The sequence below is a fragment of the Lichenostomus cassidix genome, chromosome 4 (assembly GCF_008360975.1).
Source record: "Lichenostomus cassidix isolate B80296 chromosome 4, HeHo_3.0, whole genome shotgun sequence".
Lineage (NCBI taxonomy): Eukaryota > Metazoa > Chordata > Aves > Passeriformes > Meliphagidae > Lichenostomus > Lichenostomus cassidix.
In genome coordinates, this window is record NC_139484.1 from 68001804 (window position 1) to 68020965 (window position 19162).

The 19162-nt window shown below is 37.2% G+C and overlaps 1 protein-coding gene across 4 annotated transcripts in view; it reads right to left on the reverse strand.

Annotated features, from left to right (window-relative positions):
• The window catches only part of KIAA0232 (KIAA0232 ortholog), a 65449-nt gene that overhangs the window by 12339 nt on the left and 33948 nt on the right, over positions 1 to 19162 (reverse strand). For all 4 annotated transcript variants that reach the window (XM_085059755.1, XM_085059756.1, XM_085059757.1 and 1 more), the window contains 3 exons: positions 7999 to 8065; positions 6554 to 6635; positions 1927 to 5227 (listed from right to left, as the gene is read on the reverse strand). In XM_085059755.1, the coding sequence (XP_084915881.1) occupies positions 1927 to 5227; positions 6554 to 6635; positions 7999 to 8065 (3450 nt within the window). The remainder of the gene's footprint in view (positions 1 to 1926; positions 5228 to 6553; positions 6636 to 7998; positions 8066 to 19162) is intronic.

Here is a 19162-nt window from a genome sequence, read left to right on the forward strand (position 1 = left end):
CAAACTGGAGTCTAGATTGCTGAGAGGGTTGAAAGGTTGGCCCTTTGTACTTCTCAGTGATTTATCACTTTGAAGCTATGAAAATGCCTACAAAATCATGTGATCTGAGCAACAGAAGCAGTAAGTTTTCCTCTTGCACTAAGGAACTTAAATAAAATAAAATACTAGAGCTTTCTGAGCACTGTTCACTACCAAAAGACCTCTCACAAGCCTCAGAGCTACCATAAACTAAGGTACCACTGTAAACTCATACCAGCCACTTACTAGTTTCTTGAATGGGTAAGTGATTGAAGTGAAGATGAAGAATAAGAAGCCTCACAGAGCACTACACATCCAGAAAGATGATCTGAAAAGGGCTGGAAGGAACTTCAGGCTCTTGCTGTCACAAATAACTGTATAATCATTTGTTTGTTCATTATGCCCTACTGCATGATGAAGTTAGATTTCACTTACTCCTGGAAAAAGGCAATTCCAGAATCTGTTCTGACTTACAGTCTGAGTTTATTAATTTTTTGATGACTCTTTCTGCAAGGCCTGGCACAAACACAGAAACTTCTCAGACTCCAGCAAAGATCTTTGAAGCCACTCCACCTCCGTTAACAGAGCAGCAGGAAGAACCAAGATGTCTAGAAAGGGTCTGGAAAAATCACAAACTTGATTCTCTTGTGCAAGCAGCAGATATTAACTTACTGATGTTGGGAAAAGAAGCAATTAATTTAAAGGTGGATGACAGAAGAAACAAATAAGGAAGAAGGAAAATAAGAAAGTCTGATTTTGTTCAACAAAAAGGTGAGCTTTAGTTTTAGCAAGAGAAAGGTTAGCTTGCCTATATATGAGTTAGTGTTTCAAACTTATAATTGAGAAATATGCAACTGCACAACATAAGCTGGGTGCAACTCTTCAGCTGAAAATGAAAAAAACTTCATCAAAATGTAAATACTACAGCTGCTGAGTATGTGCAAGAGAAGGCTGAAGAGGAAAAGAAAACATAAGATGTAAGGAAAAGAAAATATAAGATGTAACTTAAACCTATCCAGACAATATCTCTGGGCTGGCCACAGTACTTCTGGGCTAGAAAATATTTTTTACCTTGATTATTCTTAACTTATGGCTACAATTACCAGAAAGAAAACTCTGAGCTTAACCCATAGTTATACTGAGGCTTTCTTACAGTACTGTGGTAGTGATGGATATTTTGCATCCATGTCTTTTTCTTTTTGGCTCTATGCTGACAGAGGATGCTTTAATTTCCAGAGAATTAAGCCTTTTTACAAGCCTTTCTTTGCTGAAGTTTACATCCAGTAGCTGAACTCCAAATTCATCCACTTGGAAATAACTATATTGAAAAGACTGGCTTCAGATCTTTTTCTTCAGAATTTTAAAGTATGTTTGAATCAAAATCAGTAATATTTCATTACTCAAAATTTATGCACATTTTAACATTTTATATGTAAATCAGATAACCTAAAAACCTAAGGTAAACAGATTTTAAAGTCACATGAGTGTACACATGCATATATTTCTAAAGGTATGCAAGATGACACCAAAATACCTGAAGATGGTTAATTTTTCACAGAATCACAGAACGACTGAGGTTCAAAAGGAACTCTGGAGGTCATCATGTCCAACTCCCCCTGCTCAAGCTGGGCCCAGTAGAGCAGGCTGCCCAGGACCTTGTCCAGATGTCTTTTGAAATCTCCAAGGATGGAGACTCTACAACCTGCCTGGGCAACCAGTGCCAGCACTCGGTCACCCTTACAATAAGCGACTTTATTCTTACGTTCAGATGGAACCTCCAGTTTCTCTACAAAACTGTATTTTCTAGAGATCTATACAATCACAAACATTTAAACTGAACTGTCACATGACAAACTGCTGGTTATCAGCTGCCAGCTGCAAATTCTGTAATTTTATATATCCACATACCTCTTCATGCTCTCCTGAAGAAACAGGATTATCCTCATACGTGGGGAAATGACACCCTGCTTTACAACTGCAAAACCTGCCAGTCTCCTCACGTGGCTCCACTATTCTGCAGTTTACTTTAGAGCTCTCCACCACTCTCCCTTCCAGAGATTCTTTCATACTGCATTCTAAACAGGGATCTTGGTTTCCTACTGGCAACATCCCAGCCGATTCTTCTTGGGAATCCAATGATGTCTGCGCACTCTTCTCCATTCCAGACTTTTTTAGTCTGGGAAGGAATTTTCCAGATTCAAGCTCTGATTTTCCATAATAATGCCCTTCTTTTTCTGCATCTTCTTCCAGAGGTTTGAGATCTGCTTGTGGATCCTCAAATACATCTACTTGAGGAGGGACAGCAATACCTCCCTCATCTTTTTCTGACTCAAATTCTGACTCGCTTCCACCACCTGGAGAAAGTTCAGATGCAGAAATTGGGCGAAAATGAGTCCTCGGAGAGATCCGTATAGCCCTGTACTGCGTTCGATCAACACCACATATCCTGGGGTGTAAAACCTCGCTGTCTGAATCAGAGCACAGAATTGACTTAGGTTTAAAACTAGGGCTGAAAGATGCAATTCCTTCTGGCTCAAACGAACACTCTACATGAAGAACTTGTGAAAATGGATTGTTCAGGTCAAAGGAAGAGAATGAGTATTCAAGCCCTGGTTCTTCGACTTGAAAGTTACCACAAGCTCCCAGTAAGTCTTCATGGAAGATAAAAGAAAAACCCTTATTTAATCCGTTATCTCCGCTCTTTGATTGCTCATTCTGTTCAAATGATACAAACGGCCTCCATAATTGCCTGTGGCCTGGGGCAAAACTATTACCTGGAGTCATAAAAACATCTGTACCAGCTATTGTCACCACATCAGAAGCTGCACATTGCAGTAAGCTCCCCTTTGAGTGACCTGGTGGCACCACTGCCCATTCTCCATCACTGTTAAATGTTTTGAGCTCCCCATACACACCACCAAGTATAAACGAGTTTTCTTTATCCTGGTTAACATCCCAGGGTTTTGATGGTGTGGTATAGTCACCACCATCTACTTTTGATAAATCATTTGAGACAAAGGCTCTCTTCTCTACATTCTCCTTTTGACCTTCCCAAAGGTGATACTCTGATCTTTGCACTGCTTTATTGGGTTCCTGGAGGGTTTCAACTTTTGCTTCTGTATCCAAACAGCAGCAATAGTTATTTACATCAGTTGAAAACAATTCATCTTCTATTCCTTCTATTTCTACCACCGCAGCAGAATTTCTGTCTGTCATATTTGTCCAAATATCTTTAATAACCCCTGAGCTGTAGCCATCTCCATGTGGACTGCTTTCCCTACATCCTTGTGTAGTTTCATAGTCTTTACTTTCTGCTTTTTGTTCTAGCTGAATACCACAGACAGATTCTAGCTTAGATTTCTTTTTGAAAATCAAAGTGGGCATTTCTCCTAAAGTTCTAGCTTGTTGCTGGCAGGTTTCTTCTGGCAGAAAATCTAGAATTTCTTCATCTACATAATTCGAAGACACTCTAGGAACTACATAATTCATATCTTCTGCATTAAATTGCGTGGATTCTTCATATGGAATATTTAAAGTCTCATTGTCTGAACGTGTTTCTTCCGAGTGTGACCATGGACTACAGGTTCTTGTTGAAAGATTAGAACAGTGTTCATTTTCATCAAAGGCACTATTTTTGGTCCATATTAGCAATCTAGACTGTGTTTTCCCAAGAATATTAGCAGTGCTACTAGAATCTGCATTTTCATTTCCCAAGCTGAGTGTTTCAAAAGAAAATGGTAAAACAGAGTTACTGCATTGCACTTCAAACACTGAAAAACAAGAGTTTATACCAGACCCTTCATTAATATCTGAAAAGAGCTCTTGATTGCCAGCAAGCATGTGTGAATTAAGCATTGTGCTGTCTAGGATGGGGGAGAATCTGATTGGAGAATCTCCTCCAAAACTTTCCCCATCTGCATCACCAGAACTAGAAGATGAACAGCACTCCCAAAATTGAGCTAAATTACTAAGATCTTGCAAGAACCACCCTTCAGCACCAACAGAGCTGGTCGAATCAGTCCATATTGCACTTTCCCCTTGCAACTCCATTCCATCTAACACTATGCAACATTCTGCCTCAAAATCAGTTTTTTCTTTACTCTTCTGTCGAATCATATTTAAAATCCGACTCTCCCCTTGCATCGTATCTGAGGCACCAGGATCCAACATGGATTGATCAATATCCACTTCATAGAAGTGCGTTAGTTCTGATAGATGAACATCATCTAAATATTTGTCGTCCTCTGGTTGAGAACATATTGAGGTCCCAGCGAGGTCAATATCCTCATTTAGAACTGCAGGCATTTCTACAAAGTGACCATCGATGAAAGTACCTGCTGCGAGGTATGTTTTATGAATATTATTGTTGCTAATACAAAGACCATGCACTGATTCAGACAACTCTTCTACAGCCTCTGATGTTACTCCACATATATCTTCTCTGTTGCGGTACGTAGTCTCCAGCTTGCTTTTTCTGCTAAGAGGAACAAAGTACTCCGTAATCGGCTCAGTATACCACAAGGGCTCTTCTTTATATTCCTTTTCATTTCTGCTGTCTAAATACAAATCTTTTCCATCGCTACCGCCAGCTTCTTTTCTTCCAATTTCTTTTAATGGCCTTTTACCTCTTTTGCACAGTTGTTTGATGGACCCGCTGCTGCTGCTGCTGCTGCTGCTTCCGCTGTGGACTTTTCTCTCAGCCTTTTCACCGGATTTCACTGACAGCCTGCTCTGCCCATTACGCCCTTTTTTATTCCGAACCTCTCTCGTTTTGTGTCTTACTTTAATACATTTCATGGATGCCTTGTATTCACCTTGATTACCACTAGAACTTGAGCCAGCCTCACTGGATCCAGATGACCAAGAGCGAGGACGCATCTTTCCCTCAGACTTATGCCGGACTTGCTTTTTGTACAAAACAGGCTTCTCTTCAACAGTGTTGTTACTAAACTTGTTTTCTTTCTCGTTTTTACTTTTCTTCTGCTGGGTTCTTTCTTGTACAGTGGCAGATGCTTTATTACTTCTGTCTTTAGTTACTTCACTTTCACTATTGCAGTCCTTTGGAGAAGATGTATCCGTGCTAGTTGGTGGAACGGTGGATGAAGATGAGGAGCTAGAGTAAGAGCATACTTTGGATTTGTTCCATACAGTCATAATTTCCTGCAGGCAAACTGGCTTTTCAGAAAGAGGAGGAAATGCTTCATAGTACCTGAAAGCAAAACAAAGGGACATTCAGATTGTACAGATTCAGATAGGCATTAAGATTAGACAGTATTACTAAAAACACAACAAAACTCTAACAGTCTAATTGTTAACAATCTAGTTTGCACTACATATGCATATGCCACTCATTTCACTATTTGAATTATATCAAAGAGAAAATTAAAATGAGCTTTAAAAGTGCCTATATTAATATATGTTTAGAAATATATTGCATACAAGTAAAACAATTCCCTTTTCAGAGACTACTAAAACTCACTGTAAAGAGAAATTGTGTATGCTTGTAACAGTGAATGCCTGGCTCCAGGCTTATTATATAATGTAGCAATTCACTACAGTCTTCTTAAACATATTGGATTTAGATTATAAATGAAGAAGTCCTGAATTTCAGTTAAGTCAGTCCTGAATTTCAGTTTTAAAAATTCTCATTTATGAAATGAGACAAATGAAATCTGTCAAGTTCTACACAGTTTGATCATCCAGTCATTAAGAAAAAGTTCCTAAAAAAAGATTAGTTTTTAAGTAGTTTAAGAATTTAACAGCTTTATGTAAGAGGTATGAGATTAAAATATTGTTTTCTGCAACATTTAAAGTAGTATGTGTTTGGCAGTAGAGAGATTTATACTGAATCACATCTATTTCAATGAAAACCTATTAAAAATTTTAGAAGTAATTTAAGTTAAATGCACATTAGCACAATCAGTTCCCTGATTGTGAAGTCATATCATCCACTTAGTAACAATTCTACTAGGCTGTTGCTGTTATTAAGAGATACAGAAGCAGTTGTATCTCCAAGAGAGGTCAATGATAAAAGTCCTGGGTACCTAAGTAACACTGGACTCAGGTACTTGGCAACTAGGAGATCAGTTGGTTATCAAGAGTTTAAAGGTTGTAACAGAGTTTGTTTGCCATTTCTGCAATAGAAGACAGCAAGTTCTGAATCCAGGAAACTGATTATTTCCTCCCTGCAAATCTACACGTCAATTAATGCTGTTTTAAAGGTTTTTGTCTGGTTGACTTAGTCTTTGGGAAACTAAAATAAAGTAGAGTTAGAGTTCTCTATATAGTCAAATGAAAGCAGTCAGGACTTTGATGGAAATTAATCAAAGTAATCTAGACTATGGTACCAAGTGCTCATATTTAAAATATACAGAATTAATAAAAGAAGATGGCAGGAAAAGAAACGTATTTCTGAATATCCACAAAACTGCAGATTCCCCATTAAGTTAACTTCATTGCATTAAAATATGGGAGTAAAAAGAGAAAAGTGTCTCAGATAATAATAATAATAATAATAATAATAATAAATGCATACATTTCTACTTGATCCTTTGCTGTGGGAGATAAATCAGTCTCAGGAGTCAAAGAGCCTTCCAACTTTTTGTGAATCTTCTCCTCTGTTTTGGAAGAAAATTCCAAATGCTTAACCGAAAAATCCAAAAAAGCCAGTATACTTTATAACAGTATTTAACAAAAAGCACCAGAATGTATACCTGTAACAGTACTAAAATTTCCATCAAACACTGTAAGTAACACAAAGAAATTACAAATTACCACCCAAGATTCAAGCTTTTCACAGTTGTCCAGTCCTGCAAATCTGACCGAATACAACTGGCCAGTAGTTCCATGCAACCTCATGGCTAGCAATGCCCCACTAAGAGAATTCCTGCTGAATGTTTAATTGTTTCATATCCAAATCCTTATCTCACTCTTGTATTGCTACGGACACAAAAAACATTTCTTAAAAAAATCAACTATTTAACTAAATGTTTTTATCATTAGCCACATCTAACTTCTCACGTGTTTCACTAAAAGGAAATACCCTCAGAGTAGTTGCTGTGCTTTGAGTGGATGTAAAGGCGTATTTCCTGTGTGAGAGGTGACTGAAGATTTTCTAATTCTTTACATGAAAACCTTTAAAATATAAAACAAAAGTGACACATACTATTTTTTAAACTTTTTTCTAAATAAATGCTCAACATCACCTTGGCTCAGGAAGAAACTCTCACATCACAGCATTATGAAATACTAATATGATTACAGTTTAAATGAATCACTAATGATTACAGTTTAAAAACAAAAAAAGGGAATGGAAACAGCTAAAACCATGCTTTAAGCAGGTAAATGTTTATCTCTCATTTACAGCTACTTATACTACATGATAAGCATAATAATTTTACTCTAAGTGTCCAAGGCTGCTGCTGTGTGCCTGAACAAACATTTATCTGAAGTGAACTTTCACTGGAGACACAACTTCACATTACTCTCCTGCTCTAAGCTTGATGACATAAAGTGCCCATTATCATTCCCCTAAAGCCCAGAAATTTTATGTAGTAATGGTTATTTGGCTGCTTTTCACAGGAATAGTTACCACATAATTATTTTGAGGCAAATCTACCCTTTGCAAGCATCAATACACAAAACAAACAGAATCAAGCCTACTTTATTTTTATTGTTTTGGTAGGGAGGGGGATGTTGAATTTGGAATATTTACTAAAAAAGCAGGCATAGCTGGATATAAACAGTTATAGCTTTTCATGAAGAAAACTCCATTTGTCACTGGCTATTTCTTGGGTAAACAAAGCATACCAGTACAAAATTGCTTAAATTGTTTGAATGAAATTATCCAAATGTATTTTAAAACTGCATGGCCTGTACTAAAAGCTACAGAAATAACAGCCTACTCCCCCACACCCACCCCCATCTCAGAATGTTGCAGTTGATAAATACAATACATGGCCTCAGAAGTTTAAACCTCACCTTGCTTACTCTGAAGGTCTTTCAGTTTGGAGCAAAGCTCCTCCACTAATGTTTCAATCCCAGAGCTCTGCATGACAACAAAACCACAAGGGGAAAAAAGAAGAAAAAAAATAGAAAACATAACTTACTAAAAAGAATTTAGTCAATATATCAATATAGTAAACATATCTCAGCAAATATATTGTTCTTTTTGCATGGTAGCTACATATGAAAAATCAACAAAAATTATTACCAGGTATAAATCCAATCCCATAAACACATTAATTAGAGCTCCAAATAATTCCATAAAACATGAAGATATATTCACACAGAGGTTTCAAACTACAAGTCACATTGCTGCATTATTGGATATCCAAGGCTTTGCAAACACTGCGTGTCACATTTACTGCATGGCATTGCTGCGGATTTAGCCAAGAGTCTCAGGATAGAAGTTCAATCAGCCACTGATCACTAAGATGCATTTCAAAAAGCTGAGCCTGATCCTTTTGACTGCACAATTTATACCTGTGGGAAAGGGACTCTTAAAAGGATACAGAAAATCAGGCATGAAGGTGGAAAGGAGAACAGTAGGAAGGCATACATGCATAGGTGGCAGAGAGTGAAAGGAAATGCTTCCACAGGATCTATATGCAAAACCCATCCCACAGCCTTGCCAGTTTACAGTGCCCAGGTATATTTTCCTCTTAAACATTTTGTTGTTAGCTCTGGAGAGCAGAAGGAAAAATAAACACCTTCTTCATCTTCCCTATAAGCCTCTATTTTACTCCTTTATTCCTGTACATAAACACTGAAATACTGAAAATAAACACACATACAAAACAGTCCAATATATTAACCTCATACTATTCCAATGGAGTAAATGTTGAATTCCAGTCAGTGAAATACTAAACACCAATCTACAGCCTGAAATTACCATTCCTGTAGGAAGGAAAACTATGTGAGGTAGGTACTGTGTAGATATTCTTGTTCTCATTAATTTGATGCTTGGGAATTGTGCTTGGAGATTACACTTCACACTTTCTATAATGGCAAGGAGAGCTGGAATCACAGTGAAACACAGCAATCTGAAACAAGTGAGTAGGATACAAATGGGCCCTGCATGTCACCCTACAGCTGGGAGTGGTAAAGAGAGAGCATCATGCAGCTTATTGTACTCTGTGCACAGTTTCCTCAGCATCAACTCCGTCACAGTTGGAACTCCAGTTCCAATCACACATGGAGAAATTTACACAAACCCCCATGAAAATTATCTCCTCGTCTGAATTTAACGTGATCTTATTGTGCATATAGTCACGGCACATGCTGTCTCTCCAAAGGTAATGCCAACCAAGTATCAGGTTACAGAAATGCACAGAAAGGAGTTTGATTTCATGTGTCCCCATGGCGGTATAAAGATTGCATTTTTCCAAGATCTAAGAGTTTCTCATCTCTCCTGATTAGTGTCCAGAAATTGCTGAGAAATGTGAATATATGTTGCTAAAGCACAAGAAAATATTACAAAAAAGAGAATACTAATTTATACAGTCAGACGAGCTTGTTTAATTCACTGTCAGAAAAACACACTTCACAAATCATACACTGAAGCTATGATTTATATGCTAACTTCTAAACTTTAATTATTTGCAGCCAAGTGAGAAAGAAAGCAATTTTCTATTCCTCACTGCATTGCTGCACTGAAGTGCTAAATATAAACCTTTATGCCACATACTTAACTGAGGATGACTTAGCAATATCAAACTTCAGAAGGCATCTTCTGTATCAGTAAATTTACCAGTAGAAATTAAATCACTTAGCAAGAACCAAGCAGGACAGTAATATGGATGAAGCTATGTAGTTGCAATAATTTGTCACTTTATGCCTATAACACTCTTGACTCCCCCTCCTCCCCCCAAAAGGTCAACAGAGGAGGAGCTGGCCTTGGTTTTCCTTAGCTCCCCGAACTGTCTAATCAAACAGGCACCTGTAGCAAACACTCCAACAAATACAGATTCACTTCCTTAATTATAACATCATGCCAAAAAAATGCCCCACATTAGCCACCATATGCTTACCATTACACCGAAGAAGTGAAAACTTTTGGAATCAAATGCTTCATTTCCTCCTGTACCATGAAACTAATACTTGAGTCAGCTGACGTGCCGCCCGCTGTCCTGCACGGCGCTGAAGGAGACAGCGCTCCCTTTAAAAAAGGGGGGGTGGGACTGTGCAGAATGCCACATTTCTGGAGACCCCCTGCTCAACTTCTTACTGCAGCACAGGAAAATGTGCTGCAGACTTCATGAAACAAATGCCATGGCAGTTATTTCATATATGATGCTGGTGTTCTCAGAATATGAGATTTAGTTACTTTTTTTGTTGTTTACGTTAATGCGTTGTAGCTGTAACAACCCCATGGCCAGAAAGTCACATGTTCCAGGCACTGGCTTGGTTCAACAGGACACAACTAGCTAACAAAACTAGGTGATCTGCTTGAAGTACTTTGCTTATATTCAAATTTAAAGACAGACCCTACACAGTATAAATACTGGAGCACCTTATGAACATTTTGAAATATGGAAGTTTTAGTGCCCACTTATGACTGGTTTTGTAATTCCATCATGAAAGGCTTAAATCTCAATTTTGTCTGTCCCAGATTTTTACTAACTTGTTTCTCTCATCCAAATTACAAAGGGCAGCACATAATTTTTTAATTCCTATTTTTCATTTTGCGTAACAGTATTTACTGGACACCAAACACATTTTATTCTGTTCTACTGTTTTTAACAAATTTCTCTTTCCCTGCTTTAATGTACATCCAGTTTCACCAAAAGTTGTTCTTTTTGGCTTTTTATCAGCTGGCTGCAGCAAGGGAAGGATTACATAAAGGATAGGTGTTATGTTACTGGCATAGGAATGGTGGTGCTAACAGATAAATTAAGCTTCTGAACTCACCCAGCATGAACAAGAACAGTCAATCTGACTGCTGGAGTTACAGAACTCCAATAACCACTGTCTTCCTTACTGACCACCATGAGCCTATTCAGAGCCTAACTAATGCAGTTCAGCATAATGAAGAATGAGACCAATTTAAAAATAAAAACAGCAAAGCTCATACACATTTTTATACATATTTGTAAATATGTTAGTTTTGACTTTTTTTTGAGGTTGGATTTCTCTTTTTCCTAAACATACAAGCACATACATATATATATAATGTCAAATCTTAAAGATTTTTTGAACACACTCTGCCTTGCAAGTAGAACAGTCAGAGATGACAAGCTCATCAGCTTAAAGCAATCCAATTGCTCTCCCGTGTACATCCATACCTCTGTATAGATACAGAAAACGTTTCCAGAAGATATTAAATCTACAAGTTTAGTTACTTCAGAAACACGTTTATAAATTTGAACTATTCAGTTAAACTGTGAACCATGGAAAAACCCAATATTATATGCACCAAACTGAAATCCACAAAAACCATCACCTCTGTTAACTGTGGGCATTGCCTTTTGTGTTTTTACAGTTTTGAGTAAGAAGCTGTAACATTAGCTTCTCCCACATTCTTGACAAATCACTTGAATTCTTGCTGATGTTCATCTCTGAATGAGGTTACCTCTGAATTTTGCAAACTAACACAGTGCAGTAACCATCCAGAAAATTTAACAAGTTTTTCCTGAATTTGATCATGAACAGCACCACCATTATTTCACATAGTTAAACTATGAAACTGAGAAGAGGATTTTTCAGCAAAATTTTTCATTTTCACTGAGCTTTCACCTCTTCCCATCACCCAATAATGATATCTCGTTACAGGTCTCATATTTCCAATAAAAAAATGCCATGCAATCATATACTTTGTCCAGCAGATCTTCACATATGTAATAGCCAAGTCTTCTGGACAAAAAAAAGGAAAGCAAAGTTCTGATAGCCAGTACTTAGAATGAGATTTCCACATCTGATGGACCATAAATGTATACCACAGAAACTGAAAAATGCCATCAGATTGTACAACTGAAAGGGAAGTGTTGTTTTGGGGGGGTGAGGTGGGGTTGTTTGGGTTTAGGTTTTTGGCAGGTTCAGTTTTTTTGCTTTTAGTCTAACATAAGTTAAGCTTCCCCCAGAAGCTTTGAACTGTGCAGTGTAATATTTACTAAATATGGCTTGTTACTTCAGGCCTGTAAGATATGGGGAAAGGTCCTTGCTCCTCTTTAAGCCTTCTGAAAAGCAAAAGCATTACACTTCCTTCTACCTGAACAATTAAAATAATCACTCATTTGCTCTTAGGGTTTTGAGAGCTTTCTAGCTTACACTTTCAAAACAAATCCTCATTTCCCTTTCCCAAACATACAGAACTGTTTAGGTTGGAAAGCAGCTCTGGAGATCATCTAGTCCAACCCCTTGCTGAAACAGGATAAACTAGAGAATATTGGCACTCCTTTCACAAAATATAAGTTCAAACAATCCAGAAATTAAGGTACATCATTATATTCATAGTTTCATCGATTTAACAGGCCACAGGGCTCTCCTGAGGAAATGGTACTTTGACTGTATCAGGACTGTTTCCTTGGCATGCCTCCTGTCACCAAGTACAGGATTAGGGAGCTGTTCTATATGAATCAGCTGTTAAGCCACGTGAACTGAGTAAGACACAAAATGTGATTCACTGCAACCACACATCTATTTCTATATTTTGTAGGATGATGAGAGAAAGGCAAAAGTCTAGGTTTTCATTTTTTAACATTCTGACACAGTATAATTAATCTGATTACAAGTACTTTCACAAGAGGTGCTCAAGACTAAATAAAGGACTAAAAAAGTGTCTTGGCCCAAGATCAGCACTATGTGAATAAATGAATAAATAAATCAATCCATCAAAACAGCAGCATCCCAGGGGTGTTCAATCCAGGTAGAGTTTGAAGGAATAAAATAAGGTTCCATCTTGCATTATGAGATTTCCCTCCATCATAATAAAGTGGATAACACTAAGAAACATTTAAGAGTATGACTTGTAAAACCTTTTTGACCCTTTAGTAGTAAGAATGCAATTAAATATTTATCTGTTCACTTGAATACATAATGATTTACAACACAGATATTGGACCAGTCAGAAAAACAGATTCTATTTATTAACTTCTCTTTCTGGGGATTGTGAATACTTGATATAAAGTAATCTTCAATAAAGGTGTGACCTCAGAATATCAATTTCCAATGAAACGACTTAATATCACAAAAATCCAAGCCATTTCAAGACATATGAGAGCAATAGCTCTCCAACAAGAAAACAGAAATACTTGCTTCCAACTCTCTCAATTCTGTCTTTGGTATTAAAACGGCATTAGGAAAATTACATATCTAGCACATAGCTAGGATCAGGCTCAGATTTCACAGCTGTAAATCACCACTTCATACAACACCTTCTAAGAGAGAGAGAGATAATAAATAGCACATGTTATTTACTAATTCTAGATAAAAGAGATCATCTGCCAGCTCAAATTAACTTCAAATGAACATGCTATCCCTAAATGTAGGTTACTAGAGCAGCTAATCTGACTTCTGTTATTTAAAACTTAATTCTTTTAGCTCCCGCCCATCGCAGGCTACACTGAAATAGAAGTTATCCTCCTAAGAAAGGATAATTCCTCACTAGAAACTATTCTTCCTGATTATTATTCACCACCTATAAACAAACATGCTGACTTCGAAGTCACAACAGACTTGCTATTCTTGTAAGCAGTTCTGCTGTGACATTTCACTTAATCACAATACTTCAGCTTGTGGATGCTAAAATGTTCTTATCTGTATTATCAATGAAATGGGAGAAACTTTTAAAGTGTGTTCCCACCAATTATACAAAAGCTCTTTTCTGCATCAAATGAAATGCGGGAAGGACACTTGAATTTTCCTCAGCAGGTACTCTGCCAGATTCATTCAAGTTTGCTTGTGTGCATGATAAGAATTCGTAATGGAACCCAACTCAAAATTTTGGTGAAAATGATTATTCCACATTAAGGAAAATTATAATCTAATAATACTGCTCTGTGTTGGAACACAAGGTGTTATTCAGGAGAGCTCTGTGACCAACTCCCCTGGCATCTTCCTGGCCATGTCTGTGTGTCTGAAAGGCTCTGCAGCTCCTCCCACCAAGAAATGCATACGCCAACTTCCCTTCTGTCCCAGGCTTATCAGAGAGCTGCTGCAAGGACAGAACTGCCTTGCCCCAGTTTGCTCCCATTTTCATTGGAAGTACATGCAAGGTACTTTCAATCACACTGAACACCTACTTTCAAGCCTCCAAGGCAATCATCTCTACTATGGCAAACACTTAATACTACGAAGCAACTTTTGTGTAGACTAAGTTCCCACAAAGAATTTCTCCAATTCCATATGTACCTTTTCTATACTGAGAAGAGGTATACAAAACATGGAATAATTAACACTTTTGTCAACTTCCATTATTACTATTACAGACAATGAAGCAGCTTCAGTAACATGACAAATCAGATATGTGGTATTATGAATATCTGTTTAATGCCAAAGTCATAAAGAAAAAGGAATTGATTTATTGTAATTTATTCTGTGATGGTTTACCTTGGCAAGACAAATTCCATTTCCTTTATGATATCTGAAGTTATTTTTAAAAATCTTTCCTAAATAGCACTGTGCATTCTACAAACAGCTAGCGTATCCCTTTCCATAAGGACAACTGGATACAACCCAAAAGAAAGATAATATTCATTGAATTTGTGAAGTGTTTTGGCATTTTCTGGTGAAAGACTCTGAACAATCATCCTCAGACACACAGAAATGCTTACTACTGAGCTAGTCAGGATATATGCTTCAAGAACCATTACAGCTGTTTTGGAACCTTAACTTCATTTATTTTGCTTTAATAAATTCAAATTTTCAACATGCACTTCACCTTTCTGATTTGTTAAGATGGCTTTTACGCTACTTGCTTCATCCTTGTGTTGTCCCATACCTTTATATTAATACTCTCGTTCATGTCACTTCTAGTTATAGAAAGATGTGTAATTTAAATCATTTAAGAAACTACTGAATGTTTACAACCTGATTCCCTGGTATCCCAGTGTAGTGGTCAGTGTGTTATTACCTAATTAATACTGGCTTACATTAGAGAAGCAGGGAACAGCAGGAATAAATCAGTGGTTAAAATGAATTTTAAATCATCTATTTAACATGCCATTCTACTTAAGAAGAAAAGAAACACAGTTCCTGTGCTAAAACCTCCACAAGTACTTTTTCCTCAGTTCTTGTCTATCACTACTGCAAAGTGCAAGGTAGATTATGCAACAGTGCCTTGGTCTAACTGGCACACACATACCATAATCTTTGGAGAGAGCAATAGTTGGCCAAAGTAACCCATCAATAAAAACATGCTCAAATGTGTAATCATAACTGATTGATTCATTTGGCCTGATAAGGAGGTTATTTTAAAAAAAAAAGTTTATGTGCAGAACTGCACTAAGTGCATGGATGCCCCACCCCTGCAAATGTTCAAGGCCAGGTTGGATGGGGCTCTGAGCAAACTGGCCTAGTGGGAGGTATCCCTGCCCATGGCAGGAGGCTGGAATGAGGTGATCATAAAGGTTCCTTCCAACCCAAACCATTCTAGGATTCTATGGTTCTATGAAAGTTTGACAGTTCTGCACTTCAAGCAAGAGAGATGACAAACGCTCAGAAAATTTCAACAAAATCTTATTTTAGACACATCTCAAGTTTGTGCTGAAAGCAAGGCACATTTGGGAATAAAATTACCATTTAAAATTTTTAACAAAACTGTTCACTACAGCCAAACTTGTTCCTCTATGTGTTCCCATACGATAACACAAGCATCAGAAGAGTTATATTCCCCCCCCATAACTCAAAGTAAGCAAAGCCAACGCTCTATGCTATTAGCAGGCCCACACCTGATTACATTTAATAGAAATTACTGTTACAAAGTTTCACTGATTATGTTTCTATGTTATCCCCATGCCGCAATTTCTTAGTGGGATGGAAGGCACTGCCTGTTCTTGTCAAATATACTAGAACAATTCTCTTTCAAAATTCCTCATGGAATCTATCAGCCAAGCCTAGCTCTTGTTTCAATATGTTGTACACAGTTCCATGTGGCAGTTAGCAGATGTTGAGAGCTTGCTTAGCTCAGAATGGACATGGCCTGAACCCCATTATGACATGCCTTGGGATATCAGCAGCATTAGACAATGAGGACATCTCAGGACGTGCCGTGGAACAGCTTAGGTAAAGCAGCCACAAACACTGGGAGAAGGAAAGAGTCTTGGAGCACTGATTTCATCAGTGCAGAAAGTAAGATGCATAGGAAGTTGTCTCCTTTGCTCATTCTTAAGAAGTCCTCACATATTTCAGCAGAAGGACACAGCAACTGCTTTAACTGAAGCTCTGGCACCATGCTGGGGCGCAGCTTCACGTGTCACACTGCAAGTGTTCAGTGAGTTAACTCCACTCCAAAGGAACCTAACAGCACAGCTGGGTCCTGCTTGCTCTATTGGGCAATGCAAATTTTAGCAGAAAACTAGTCAGGTGAAAGCTAATTAAGCTTGGATTTACGACCAATGGAGAGGCACATAAGTAATTTCAATATTATTACTAGGAAATATATCTGTTGAAAAGTGTTACAGGTATCAGTCTCCATAAGTAACCTCAAATTCCAACCTTGCTCACAGTATCCACCTTGTAAAAAGCAACATGTGAACTTCTAAACTCTTAGTTATTAAATAAATTTCTGAGTCTCAAAGGTACTTCCTTCTGTCTTTTTACTGACAGTAACAAGACAAGAAATAACAAGTTTCTTTATTCAAATACAAAATGATTTAGACTATCAGAATTAAGATGTTTTAAAAAAGAAAAAACAAAAATAAAATCTCAATTTGCACATGAACAAACTGATCTGTGTTTCAGATAGGAATTACAAACAACAACAAAACTAACCATAAAGTTATCCGATGTTGACAGATCAGCCATTTTTACTTAAAATGTGAGGCAGTAATTTCAGCATAAAATTTCTTATTTTCATCGAAGGACTTTTACATAAATATTTCCCAGTCCTAAACATTATTTTTTTAGCCAACATTTCATTGACCAGTTAATTGCAAAACAACATTTTAAAATTTCTTCCACACTTCGGCAGGATAAAAAGTAAGATAAAACCTCTACTCAAAAGGTCAATATTAACAAGCTTTTTAAAATTTGAGCAACTCTTCAGCATGTATTTAAACTGCTATTTATTCAAGTGTTTCAGAAAAAACAAACTTTACAACTCCAGTAAGAATAGCAATTGATTGCTATATTAAGCTACTTGTCTTAAAAGTTCTTCTCACCATCATTCTGTCTCCATTTTCTGGCAAGTTGCAACATACTTACATCTCCTCTGCTCCTGACTGCATCAAGAGCATCTGCAGCCGAAGACTCATTCATATGAATATAGAGAATCTGAGACACCAAAATGCTTGTCACACAAAAAGTACTGTCCTCAGAATGTATATACATTAACGATTTGCATTCTTACATAGACCAGATGGTATCTGTCAAAATCAGGCCTCCTCTCACAAAAGCACTTAGTTTGTGCTTTTGCCAACACCTTGCCATAGCAAGGACACAGTGAGGCAGAGCAGCTTCTCTGACTCTTCTCCATCATGTAGGAAATGTTTTAGAAATAAACACCAAACTGTTGGCTTCTTGAAGTCTAATGTTTGTTTCCAGCACCATGAAATTAAAACTAGAACCTTGGATTTCTGTCTCAGATTAATGTTTTACAGCATTACTCTTTTTAATAAGAGAGGAAAAACGAATTCAAGCAAAACGAAGCAACCAAATGAAGTATGCCCTAGGAATGAATACTGTGGAAATGAAAATCCACAAGAGGCTATTGCAAAATATTTGTTTCAACCACTAAACAAAACTCTGACAAAACAGTATTTACTGCTATCAAGCCAATTTTCATTTTATGACTATTTTATGACTTCCTCTCCCCATCAAGCACCTTTTTGAAGCGATCACCCAATTTTAAGGCTTTTGATTACTGGTAGGAGGAGGAGGCAGACTGTCTGCCATTTCTCAACACATTACTGGTTTAAGGAATCAAATGCAAAAGTCAAAATTACATTACCCGGATCTCTGTAATTTCCTTCTAGAGTTAGAAAAGTTGCTATTGACCCTCATTACCTTTTCATCCTCTGAGCACTTCTCTCTCTAAAACAGATGAGGCTGCAAAATCCTGAAGTCTTCATTGAATTGTCACCCTGTTTCAGGTCTTTTGTGTGTGTTTGTTTGTCTGTGCCCATATACACATGAGTATGTATGTTCTGTCTACAGACACATACAGGGTGAACACTAGAATCACTTCACTTAAATACAATTTTATTTAAACATGTTTAAGTTGAAATACACTAAAACTTTTTCCCAATTACTCCCAATAAAGGAGCTCAAACTTGCTTGCTTTGCACCAATACTGAGGTTGAAAGAAGAAGTTAGGCTGGAAGAGCAAGTGTTCCATACCCTTGTGAGCACATTGGCATTTCTGTATCCACCCACTTTGAAAACACAGAAGGACAGCAAAACTATAAACACAGTCCATACCTGCCCACATGGACTATTTATCAGACCACTTGCAAAAAAGAGCATCCTAACACATCTGCGTCATTTGACAACAAAAAAACCCTCTACAGGTAAACGTTTTTCAGATGATTCAGAAAACTATTTTAAAAAATTCAAGTGGCACTAGAAAAAAGTATTTATTTGTAGCCCAACAATTTATATAAACACTCCTTACACATAACTGATCTTCAGTTTCAACTGCAGTTCAGAGAGTATTTTTATCTTTTTGTAGAGACCAAACCATGAACATTCCATGGAGCAGCCTGAATGCCTCAGCAGAAATAGTATTTTAACATTATCTTTCACAGTCCAAAATCTACTGATTATTTCCACCATACCAGCACACAAACTTAAATACAAAAACCCAACATGAGAAATGTGTTTGAAAAAGTAGAAATAAAAGATATCTCACAAGTTACTTTAAAGGATTACTAGCATTAAAGCATGATGACCTTTAACTCTAGGGGAAAAAATAACAAGTCTGTATTTCTTTCATGCAACGCATATGTTAAGCTAACTACAAAGCAGCTTTAAGTAACAACCTTTTTTT